Source organism: Cryptomeria japonica, chromosome 11 (assembly GCF_030272615.1).
Source record: "Cryptomeria japonica chromosome 11, Sugi_1.0, whole genome shotgun sequence".
NCBI classification, from domain to species: Eukaryota; Viridiplantae; Streptophyta; class Pinopsida; order Cupressales; family Cupressaceae; genus Cryptomeria; species Cryptomeria japonica.
In genome coordinates, this window is record NC_081415.1 from 595,308,706 (window position 1) to 595,321,359 (window position 12,654).

General features: G+C 33.3%; 1 protein-coding gene across 2 annotated transcripts; it reads left to right on the forward strand.

Annotated features, from left to right (window-relative positions):
* The first annotated feature begins 7,814 nt into the window (after positions 1–7,814).
* LOC131076335 (GABA transporter 1) lies at positions 7,815–11,068 on the forward strand. 2 transcript variants are annotated; one of them, XM_058013478.2, is made up of 7 exons: positions 7,815–8,004; positions 8,077–8,307; positions 8,533–8,630; positions 8,717–8,903; positions 9,265–9,395; positions 9,710–9,955; positions 10,665–11,068. In XM_058013478.2, exons 1-7 carry the CDS (start codon positions 7,917–7,919, stop codon positions 11,043–11,045), a joined length of 1,362 nt encoding a protein of 453 aa, XP_057869461.1. In that variant the 5' UTR covers positions 7,815–7,916; the 3' UTR covers positions 11,046–11,068. The 2 variants fall into 2 exon arrangements, with proteins under 2 accessions (XP_057869461.1, XP_057869462.1); XM_058013479.2 differs by having other exon boundaries at positions 7,816–8,004; positions 9,719–9,955.
* The last annotated feature ends 1,586 nt before the right edge of the window (positions 11,069–12,654 follow it).

Below are 12,654 nucleotides of genomic sequence, written 5' to 3' on the forward strand. Positions count from 1 at the left end.
TTATATGTAAATCCTCTAACAAGGTGACATTCTGATTGAGTGTTTGAAATCCTTTGACAAGGTCACTTCTAAGAAAGTGAAGATCCTAACAGATTTGAGGGAAATCCCTTAACTGGGTCACATCTAGCAATGTGTTTGTAATCTTTAACAGGATTTACTTTTAACCGAGCATACTATAGAAGAGTATATTTCTTAGTGGGTCCAAAATCCCATAGTGGTTTTTCCCTATTTGGGTTTCCACATTAAATTTGGTGTTATGAGGTTTATATTGTTCATATGCTTTTGAGTTTGCATGTTTGATAGTTTTTGGTTATATGACTGATATATGTGTTACCGAGGTTGAATCTGATGTTTTTATGGATGATTAAGTTTGTATGATTCACCCCCCCCACTCTCTCATCTTGTTGGCTATTGGATCTGTACTCATATTAAGTATTAGAACTATCAATATACTAAGTTTCAAAGAAGGAGAGATATAAGGGTGAAGAGAGATGAAGAACTAAAGAGAGGGAAAAGAACTAAAGGACAAGGACATAAATAGAGATATAGATATTAAGGGATATGAAGTGAGAGGGAGAAAAACTAAAGGACAAGGATGGATAGAAAGAGGTAGACATATCTAGATATTAAAAAGGAGAGAGTATGGTAGAGATAAAAAATGAAGATAAAGGGAGAGGGAGATGCATAGATATAGAGAAAGAGAGAGGTAAAGACAAAGATAAATATATGAAGAGATGGAGAAAAATGGATAGAGAGGGATAAAGAGAGAGATAAAAAAAGGAAGAGATAGAGAGCTATAAAGGAAGAGAACTATTGATAGATAGAGAGATATAGATAGTGCAAGAGAGTGAGAAAGAGAGATAGAGATTATAGATAGGGATAGATATAGAGGGAGAGAGAGAGAAAGAGGAAGATATAGAGATATATAAAGGCACTATAGAGAAGGATGTGGGGAGAGAGCTAGATATATATAAAGATGGAGCAAATAAAGAGATAAAGGTAGAGAAAGGGAAAGATACTTCAAGAGGGCAATAGAGGAAGAGACAGAGAAGTAGATTAATCATGTATAGAGGAAGATATATAAAGATAGAGGAACATATAAAAAGAGAGATTGATAAGGAAAGAGATGGAGATGTGAAGATGGAGATAGAGATAGATATGGATAGAAAGTGATAGAGAGAGTAAGACAAATGGAGGGAGAGATGGAGTGAATAAGTGAGATTTAGAGATAATGAGATATAAATATACATGAAGATAGATCTATAGGGACATAGAGATAGAGGGGACAAGATAGGGAGAGAAAGGAGGTGATAGAGAAAAGTAATATATAAGTATAGGTAGGATAAGGTAGAGGAGGGAGATAAATAGAGAGAAGAGAGATTATTAGAGAGAAATATAGAGATAAGGAGTGACAATGATGGAGTGAGAGAGGGAGAGATAGGAATAGAAAGATGGAGATATATGCAGAGATGCATGTAACTTGGGAATTTATTTATCTAGATGGGATGAGAAAATAAGTGACATAAGTTGAAAAGAAAGAGATAGATAAAATATATTATATAAGTATAGATAGACAAGTGATAGATAAAGGAGGTGATAGGAAAAAAATGAGACTTTGTATGCAAAATTTGTGAGTATTTAAAGTTTAAAAGTTGAAGGACTAACTTGAAATGATTTATAATTAATTTTTGTTCTATAATATCATCAAACTACCTCATTCATTTGATAGGTCTCTGAATTACCTTTCCAACGCCTGTAAAAAATCAAAATTTTGATAAGAAATGCAAACATTATGCCCATTTTACTAAACTATATTTTTTATGTTGAGAAAAACGGAAATCAGATATCCGATTTGAAAAAGTATGACATTACAATAGTGACATCACAACGGTGACATCACAAATCGGATATCAAATTTGGTTTGGTATTACCAAAACAAATTTAAATTTTGGCCGACCCAAACAAAAAGTCAAAGTGGATTTTGGCATGTTTGGAAAGGTTTAACACACTTTTTCTTTTCATTGCCACTTTTTGCCCCCACATGATCTTGCACATACCCTGTTTACAGTTTACTCGTGACGGCAATGCCATATTTAGTGCTAGAGGAGGTCTTTCACTTGAATCCCCAAAAGTATGGAAGTGTGCAGAGATTTTTTGTGAGGATAGAGAAAGACAAGTTGTTCCTTCCCCGAGACCAGAAATACACCATTGATTTATGCATTTCAAGATTTTTACCATTTTGAAATATTATGCTCATGTCAATGCCCAAAAATAATTAAAGAGTTTTCAGTTTTAAATTTTAAAGTTCTATTTTTTCATTTTTATAAATATGAACATAGTAAAAAAATGTTATTATTAAAATATCTATTTGTAAGTTCAATTTGCAATTTTAGCATGTTTTTATAATATAATCTTTTAATAAATAAATTAAGGTTACATCAAATTATCTTTTCATATTTATAAATAGGAAAGAAATAAAATTATTATTTTAAACAAATCTATAAAACATTTCTTTCTTTTATAAACAAATTATAATGATGTTTCTATAATTTCAATTTCATGATGTTTCTAAAATTTAAGTACTTAAAAATATTAAGATTATGTAAAAGCACTTTTTTCATATTTATAAGTGTCAAAATATAGTAACAAAATTGTTTCTTGTTTTAAATTTCTATTACTTGCCTTTAAATTCAATTCCCAAATCCATGATGTTTCCATAAAATAATTACTTAAATAAAATAATATTATATCAATTTTTCTCCATATTTAAAAATATAAATACAGCAAGAAAATAAATATTTTGAAAAGTCTATAATTCTTTACTTTCTATCATATATAATCTTTAATGGGTTCTTTGAAAGTGAACAAATATGGCTAACAAATAAAGTGTGACAACAAATCTATATCTTTCTATGAATAATAAGTTTTAGATAAATAATTCAATACTAAGGCTCGACATGTGACTATTATAAATTCTTTCAAGTTTAATTATCTAATAAATATATTTGAGTTGATGTTTCATATCACACTATAATCTATAAAAAGAAAGAAAAATAGAGTAAGAGGTCCTTTAAATATTACCCTAAACCAAATTGAACCCAACTAAATTGATACTTAACTTTAACAATAAACCAAATTGAACCCTAACCTTTAAAAAAATTATTTGAAACCCTAATCCTAGGCCAAATTCTACCTTAAATCAAAATCAAACTTGGTCTATACCAAATAGACCCAAAGCCATAAATCAAATCAAATCCAAATCTTGCAGTCATGGAAAATCGAAGAAATAGAAATAATTGACCTTGAAAACCAAATTAAACACTTTACTAGAATGAACCCTAACCTTAACACTCAACAACATTTAACCTTAAACCTAAACCTTGCCTTTTACTAATCCTATTTTAATGATTTTTAAATTATAAAACCCTAATTAGTGTCTTACTAGGTGACCTCATTTCTAATCAATATGCCCTCATTAATTATGTTAAAACTAATAGAATCTAGTCCATCATAAATCTTAAACAAAATTGAACCCTAACACTAACCCAAACCTTACTTGCACTCTTAAGTTCTTATAAAACCTTAAGACAAGTTAAACCCTAAACCTAAACCTAATTGTAAATTAAATTAAATTGTAACCCTAAACTAATAGAATCTAATCCATCATTAATCTTAAACAAAATTGAACCTTAACACTAACCCAAACCTTACTTCACTCTTAAGTTCTTATAAAACCCTAAGACATGTTAAATCCTAAACCTAAACCTAATTTTACATTAAATTAAATTGTAACCTTAAATTTAAAAGCCATAATTGTTCTTGAATCATAAGCTAATTAAACTATAACTCAAATCATATTTGAACCCTAATCATAACCCCTAAATTTATCATGTAATAGTAACCTTAATCATAACATTACATTAATCCTAACCCCAATTTAACACAAACCCTTGCCCCAAGGATATCCTAAAATTGTAACCCTAAATGTAGTGAAACCTTAACCCTAAACCTAATCTTACTATAATTCAAACCTAACCATTATAACCTAACCCTAAAATAAAATTGAACCCTAGAATGAAACCCTAAATACAACTTGAACCATAATCTAACCATAAGTGAACCCTAGCCTAAATTTATCCCTAACGCTAATTAAAAATTAATTTAATTGATTTCTAGCGCAAACCCTAATTCTAATTAAACACTAATCCTAATTCAACCCTCTCACCTCTCTCCTTTTCTCTCTCCCTCCCCTCTCTAGGTCATCACCTAAAATAATATTTATACTAAAATCCTTACCCTAACCCTAATCATAATCCACCCCTAACACTAACCTTGATATAAACCCTAACCATAATGCTAACCTTAACACTTAACCCTAACCATAATGCTAACCTTAACCCTCACCATAATATTAAACCATACCCTATCCCTAAACCTAACCCTAACCATGATGTAAACCCTAACCCTACTAATAATTCTAACCATAACGCTAAACCCTAAACCTGACCGTAATAGTAACCCTAACCTCAATCTTCAACAAAAACATCATAATTGCTATACTATCTCTAATAATATCTCTAATTGCAATCTTAACCCTAACCCTAACCCTAACCTTAAGCCTAACCTAACAATAACCCTAAATCTAACTATATCTCTAATCAAAAACCTAAATTGGAACTCCATTAGTAAACTAGATAATATCCATATATTGATTTGAAACCTAATTCTAATTGAATTTTACCCCAAAACCATAACCTAATTGAACTCTAATCATAATTTAACCCTAACCCTAATGTAATTGAATAATAACCCTAATGCTAGCCCAAATTAAAATATTATACTAACCCTAACTATAATTAAACCCATATCACAAACAAACGCTAACCTTGATCATATCCCTAATCTATACCTAAGTGAACCCTACCAATAACCTAATCTTATCATAATTGAGACCTAACCATAACGTAACCCTAAGCTTAATTATAACCCTAGAATTAATCCCTAACTACAACTTGAACCCTAATTTTACCATAAATAAGCACCATCCCTAATCCTAATTTAAACCTAGCCCTAATGTAATTGAATCATAGCCCTAATTGAGCTCTAATCCTAGCCCTAAATATAATTAAACCCTTTCCAAATCAACCCCTGACTCTAATTAACTATAACTTAACCCTTAACCCTAATCCCTCTAATTGAATATTAACCCTAAACTCAACTCTAATCGTAAATTTTAACCCTAACTACAACTTGAACCCTAATTTGAGCATAATTGAACCCTATTCTAATCCTAAGCTTATTCTAACCCTAACCTTAATCGTAACCCAAACCCTAACCCTAATCATAACCCTAACCCTAACCCTAACCCTAACCTAACCTAATCATAACCCTAAACCGTAGCCCTAAGAATAGGGAACACATCTCTACAACCCTTAGGATGCACTAATCATCTATTACAATGTATTAATAGTATATGAAGGGTATTGATATCTTATTAATAATATATGAAGGGTATTGATATCTTGGTGCATCCTAAGGGTTGGATAGTTATTTCCCTAAAAATAAACCTAAACCTAACCCTTACAATGATGTGCACCCTAACCCTATCCATAATTCTAACCATGATGTAAACCCTAATCCTAGCCATGATACATAAATCTGAACCCTAACCCTAACCATAATTATAACCCTAAACCTAACTATAACCCTAACCCCAACCCCAACCCTAACCATGATGCAAATCCTAACCTAACCATAACCATGATATAAACACGAACATTCATCCTAACACTAACCCTTAATGCTAACCCTAACCATGATGTAAACCCTAACCCTAGCCATAATCCTAACCATAACTGTAACCCTAAGCCTAACTATAAACCTAACCCTAACTCCAACCCCAGCCATGATGTAAACCATAACCCTAACCATAATCCTAACCATAAATCTAAAATTTAACCCTAACCTAACCATAGCCATAAACCCTAACCCTAACAATAATCCTTAGCCCTAACCCTAAAACCTAATCCTAACCATAATCCTAATCATAACTCAAAACCTATCCCTAATCCTAATAGTAAATCCTATCCATAATCCTAATCCTAACCTTAAACCCTAACCCAAACCATAACCTTAACCCTAGGCTTAATCTTAAACCCTAACCCCAAACATAATCCTCATCCCAACACTAAGCATGATGTAAATCCTAACCCTAAGCCTAAACCTAACCCTAACCATGATGTTAATCATGACCCTAACCCTAAACCTAACCTTAACTCTAACTCTAGATTGGATGTAAATCCCAACCCTAGCCATAATCCTAACTATGACCCTAACCATAATCGTAAACCTAACCTTAACCCCAACAATGATGTAAACAATTTAAACCTAACCATAACCCGAAACCCTAACCCTAATAATAATGCTAACCTAACCATAATCCTAAACCCTAACCCTAATCATAACGCTAACCTAACCATAATCCTAAACCCTAACCCTAACATTAATTGTACCCTAAACTTAACCCTAACCCAAATTAAACTTTAATCATAATCTATTCCTAACCTTAATCTAGCCCAAACCCTAATCTTAATTTAACTTTAATACTAATTTAACCCTAACCTTAATGTAATTGAACCATAACCCTTATTCTAACCCTAACTTTGATGTAAACCCTAACATAATTGTAACCTTGACACTATACCCTAGCCATAAACTTAACCTTAAACCCTAACCCTAATCATAACCCTAACCATGATGTAAACCTTAACCATGACCATAATACTAACCTTAACTCTAATCCAAAACATAACCATAAACCAAATCCTAACGATACCACCAATTATAATTCTAACCCTAACCCTAGTTGTAATTATTCTTACCCTAGCCCTGCTTTTGATGTAAACCCTAAACACAATTGTAACCCTGACACTAAACCCTAACCCTAACCATAACCATAATCCTAAACCAAAACCAAACCCTAACATTGATGCTAACCCTCACCATGATATAAATATTAACCATTATCATAACCCTAACCCTAACCTGAATCATGATGTAAACCTTATCCCCAACCGTAACACTAACCTTAACCCTAATGCTAACCATAACCATAATACTTGCCATTAAAAAAAATTTAATATATCTCCGTGTAATAATATAATAATATAATAATATAATAATATGATTTATTTTAATAAAAAGATACTATATAATTATATATTGATTTATTTTATGTTTTCCATATCGGTCGCGGTTGCTACTAGCTTATGTACCTTAAATTATAATTTAATCTATATACTATATAAAGTACGCCGAGCCTATTTTTTTTTTATCAATTTTACACCCTAAAGTCAAATAGGCACCTCGAGAAGGATATCTCTAACGTACTTTATATAGATTAAATTATAATTTAAGGTATATAAGCTAGTTTAAACAAGAACGTTAGTGTGCAGTACTACCTACATAAGTGTGTAGCTGTTAATAAAATTAAATATTGTACCAAATACGCAAAGCTGCTAGCATAAAACCCATGTACCACTTCATTGGAGATATTTGATATGATATTTAATTACAAACTATAAAAGTTGTTCAAATTTTTAATTCTATCTAGTAATTGATCAAATTAATTAAAAAATTAAATTATATGAATACCTACCTACCTTGATAGGAATTAATAATTTAAAATTAATATTTTTGACTTTTAATTAATTATTTTAAAAATATTTCTATCAATTGAAACACCAAATTAATTAACATTAGTAATTAATTTTTACTCATCTAAGGGATAATAGCAAGAATATATCCCACCATGTGCTACCACTCATTTTTCATCGAAGCTCAACCCCAGTTATGGGAAGTTTGAAAATACTTGCCGCAGAAAAATATTAGGTTCGAATATATAAAAAGTCTGTGAGATGGGTTCTGCTAATACGGAAGGAGATTCGAATGGCATAAAGGACCGACTTTTAGATGCAGGCGCCCTCTTTGTCTTAGAATCCAAAGGTATATTCAATTTCTATATAGATAGAAAAATATAAATAGATGGAGTTAAAGTGGGATTTTGATGATATGCAGGAACATGGATTCATGCTGGCTTTCATTTAACAACCTCCATAGTGGCCCCTGCACTTCTCAGCTTGCCATTTTCTTTTGCCTCTCTTGGATGGGTTGCAGGAGTAATATGCCTTACTATTGGGGCAGTTGTCACTTTCTACTCATATAATCTCCTTTCTCTGGTGCTTGAGCATTTGGAATTGCAGGGTAACAGACAAATGAGGTTCCGAGATGTCAGCTATCATGTAATGGGTAGGAATCAGGATATTCTCACCTTTTCACTGTTTTGGGTTTCCTGTGCTTGTATTAGTGTTTTCCATTTAAGAACCTCTAACTTATAATCCTAATTTATCATCATTTTTCTTTGGTTATGATGGATCAGGAAGTGTCAGAGATGTATTCATACCATTTGTATGAGGTTTCAATAGGGACGAGTATTTGTAATGGTTTGGTTGTGTAATTTGTTGATTGTAACAGGACCCATGTGGGCTAAGTTCCTTGTAGGACCTATACAGTTTATAGTATGCTATGGATCTGTTATAGGGTGCACCCTGCTCGGTGGGCAGACTCTTAAGGTCTATAAATATTCATCCTGAAATCTTATTGATTTTGGAAGAGTGTATGGGAATGTTTTGCATTGATGCTTGGTTCTGTTTTGCAGTTTATATACATTATCTATCATCCAGATGGAGAAATGAAGCTATATGAATTTATCGTTTGCTTTGGAGGGTTGATGTTGATCCTGGCCCAGATGCCTTCCTTTCATTCTCTGAGACACATTAATCTCGTGTCCTTTGTTCTCTGCCTTGCTTACAGTACTTGTGCAGTGATCGGATGCATTGAAACAGGTTTGTGTCTAGATTAATTCATTTCACTGTGAGTTGAGGTAAACTTAAGCAAATTTCTTAAGTTTCTATAATTTGGGTAGAACTATCCACAACTCTCGTACAAAACTTGTAGTTGAGGGACACCCATTGCTATAACGGTAACTTCAACAAGAACTTGCTCTGTATTTCTTGTTTTGTTTTTAAAATCTAACCAAACTCATAAAAATGGCACCCTCTCCATTACATCATAACCTTTTGGACCATGCCTTTTATGCCCACATAATTTAACCTTTCCTAAAGTTTATGTGCATCTAGAATATCTAAATGTCTCTATGGAGGATAATTTCTAGAAGTTAATAAATTTTTGTTTCATATCCAACAGGTTATTCAGAAGAAGATTCTGAGAAAGATTATTCTTTGGTTGGTAGTACAAAAAGCAAGCTATTTGCAGCTTTGAATTCTTTCTCAATCATTGCTACCACTTTTGGTAATGGAATTATTCCAGAAATTCAGGTAACTTCCAGTGATTTTGCATTCAAATTAGGGATTGTAGTCTACCCTACAAAGCTTTTAGTGGTACCCACTAAATTGCTCACTAATTCAGATAGCTAATAGTGGAAAGGGGCAACCATTACAACAGCTATATAGAGAAAACAACGCCTGAATAAAGAAACCAAATAGGTGTTATTTCCATTTTGCTTTTAGGTTCAAACGTTTTGTACATTGGTAACCACTCCTGAATAGATGGGCATCTGTATATTTTATATCATTTGAAAAAAAAAATCAATTAATGTATTCTTGAGCATTATAGGCCTTATTGAGCGTAGTGTTTTCAGGCAACTCTGGCGCCTCCTGTATCAGGAAAGATGTTCAAAGCATTGTCTATATGTTATGCAGTGGTGGTGTCCACATTCAGCTCTGTGGCGATTTCAGGCTACTGGGCATTTGGCAACAAGGCAGACGGAACTATCTTTAACAATTTTGTCCCATCTGAAGGGCCTCTGTTTCTTCCCAAATGGTTTCTACTCATGGCTAACATGTTTGTGCTTCTCCAAGGATCTGCAGTTGGAATGGTTAGACAATTGAAAAACTTCTCGCAGTTGTTCAGATATCAATTCAGGACAGATTTGAAAGGGTTCAAAGAAAAAATATGGTTTAAATGAAAAGAATTACTTGAAAGAACATAAAAGTCAGGTGAAAAAGTCAAGAGTTAAAAGATTAGATCTATTTAAATTTTACTAGGGGAGAGGATCTAGTAATTGAGCATCCTAATTTGCACTTTTCAAAATGTAGAAATTTCAAATCTCTCAATTTTTACACTAGCTTACTTGATAAGTTGGCTGCTTATAAGTATAATTTCAGGACCATATCATCAAATATCATGCCACACTAACCTGCTTTTTTGTCAATTTATCCAAAGAGACCCAAAAAAAAGTGAGAGCATACCTGTACATTAAATTATGATTTATTGGTGCATTGATGTGACATCACATGATTTGTTACTTTAAGATCTATAGAATACTTTTTATTCAATTATTGACTGTCATCATCAACAATAACAACATTAAAGTCACAATTATTGATACAATATTGTCAAAAATATTAGATATTAAATCAACAAGTATGATGCATTCAACTACTAGATCCTCTACCCTAACTTATACAGACTTTTCCTACAGAATAATTAAAAGGGAGTTTGAAGAAGTAAAATGTTTGGAATTGTAAATCGGCAACCCATCATCAGGAAATCGAATTGATTGCTTTTAACACTGAACTTGGCAGGTGTACTTGCAACCAGCATTTGAAGTTCTAGAACGAAAATCTGCAGATGTGAGACAGGGTAGATTTTCTTTGCGAAATCTGATACCCAGGTTGATTTTAAGGACCTTAGCAGTAGCAATTGCCATACTTTTGGCTGCAATGCTTCCTTTCTTTGGAGATGTTAATGCAGTGATTGGTGCTTTTGGGTTTTTGCCATTGGATTTTGTTTTACCTATGGTCTGCTACAACCTCACTTTCAGACCTTCTAAAAGAGGCATAATATTCTGGATCAATGCCATTATTGCTGTGGCATTTTCTATCATGACCGTTTTGGGATCTGTTGCAGCTATTCGTCAGATATTTCTAGATGCCAAAAATTATAAACTTTTTGCAAATATATGATTAATAATAATTCTTTTTCCTTGCAAATGTATGATTTAATCCATTGTTACCATTTGATATGAAAATAACAGATCTAAACTAGTGATAAGAATAGTTTATTAGTATTGCCACTTGTCAAAAAGCTCTCTGAAGCAAGAATATAAATATGTAAAACAGTGACGACGAAATGTGTAGACTGCAGTGATAAGTTAATCACCACATTTTGGTGCGAGTGTTTTACTAGCATGCAACTTGGGTTTTATTTTCAATTTTTGCAGAGCTGTATAGTTTATTTAGACTAGCAGATGGAGAGATGGACAGCTTGCACTGATAGATTTTAACAATATTATAAGAATATTAAAAAGAATTTAGAGTTTGTATAGAATTAAATTTTGTTTTTTGTGGGGCGTCTGGGTGTAGTGCGGGCTAGGGGTTTGGCTGCAGGTGTGGGTGCTGTGTGTGGGGTCTTTGCAAAGCTTTTTTGGCCGGTTCTCTTTCTGTTTCGGGCCTTCTTCACGGTTGTGGTGTGATTGATTTGGGAGGTGTTTTCAGTCAGCGTAAGGAGCCTTGTCTCAAGGGGTTTGTAAGGGTTTTGCTTGGGGTTGGTGTGGCTTTTGTTTGCAATGGAGGGTCATCGTGTTTCTTCAAGTTGGGGGTGGTTGGTGCTTTGAAGTAGGTGGTCCATCTTCAAACAGGTTTTTTTTTTAATGTGGGTGATGTTCCAAAACTCAAGAAAGTGGATGTTTGTTTGGCGAGGAGCCACGATCGTTCAGTTTTGATCATTTCATTGGAAGCAATCATAGAGGATATTTCTTATTTGAGCAACCATCATTGTGAATTTATGGGAATTCGTATTTCTTTCACAATATTGGACACTTGAAAATTATGCTGGCTGCAAACAGTTCTTTTATGGTTGTTTTCTTCAGCATGGCTGATCAGTATCGATTTTTTGATGGTGGACCCTAATTTTACAATCAAGTAGGATCATTCATTAAGAGCTCCCCTCAAGGGTACCTGTTTGGGTACATCTTCCTTGCCTTCTACTAGAGTTTTGAAGACATGATATTCTACAAAGGGTTGTTGCTCTACTTGGAAAGCCTGTTGGAACTGCTCAACAAACCTTGGATGGAAAGGTAATTACTTTTGTGCGTATCTATGTGGAGATTGATTTGAATAACTCCTTGTCAGATTTGCTTGAAATTTGTTTAGGCTCTCTGTCTCTAGTTCAATAGTTAGATTATGAAACTCGTCCTTTTTGGTGTTGGATTTGTCATGAGCATGGGCACCTTCAATGACAATGCCCTAGGGTAAATAAAGTTATTGGTGTTAACAATTCTTCAGCCCCAGCTCTGAGGGTGGACAAAGGGGACAAAGGAAAAGCCCCTATGGATGATGGTGGTTCAAATAAGGATGGTTTTATGCCTATTAAGCCTTATAAAAAGGGGAGGGATTAGAAGAGGACTTGTAGGGAGAGGTAGAATGATGAGAGCTTCAACTATTTTGAGGTGTTATAGACTCTGGTGTTGAAAGAGGGGATTCCAGTTGACTTGGCTTCTAGAGCTACTGTCATGGGAATGTATGTTATGCAGGAGCAGGGGAGTGTTCTAGATAATCTATTTTCTGACATGCA

Bases quoted from the DNA above. Each gene is read 5' to 3' on its own strand.
- LOC131076335 (XM_058013478.2), top strand. From the start codon at position 7,917: ATGGGTTCTGCTAATACGGAAGGAGATTCGAATGGCATAAAGGACCGA. The intron at 8,904-9,264 runs GTTTGTGTCTAG...CATATCCAACAG, and splicing joins GATCGGATGCATTGAAACAG to GTTATTCAGAAGAAGATTCT. The intron at 9,396-9,709 runs GTAACTTCCAGT...TATTGAGCGTAG, and splicing joins GAATTATTCCAGAAATTCAG to TGTTTTCAGGCAACTCTGGC.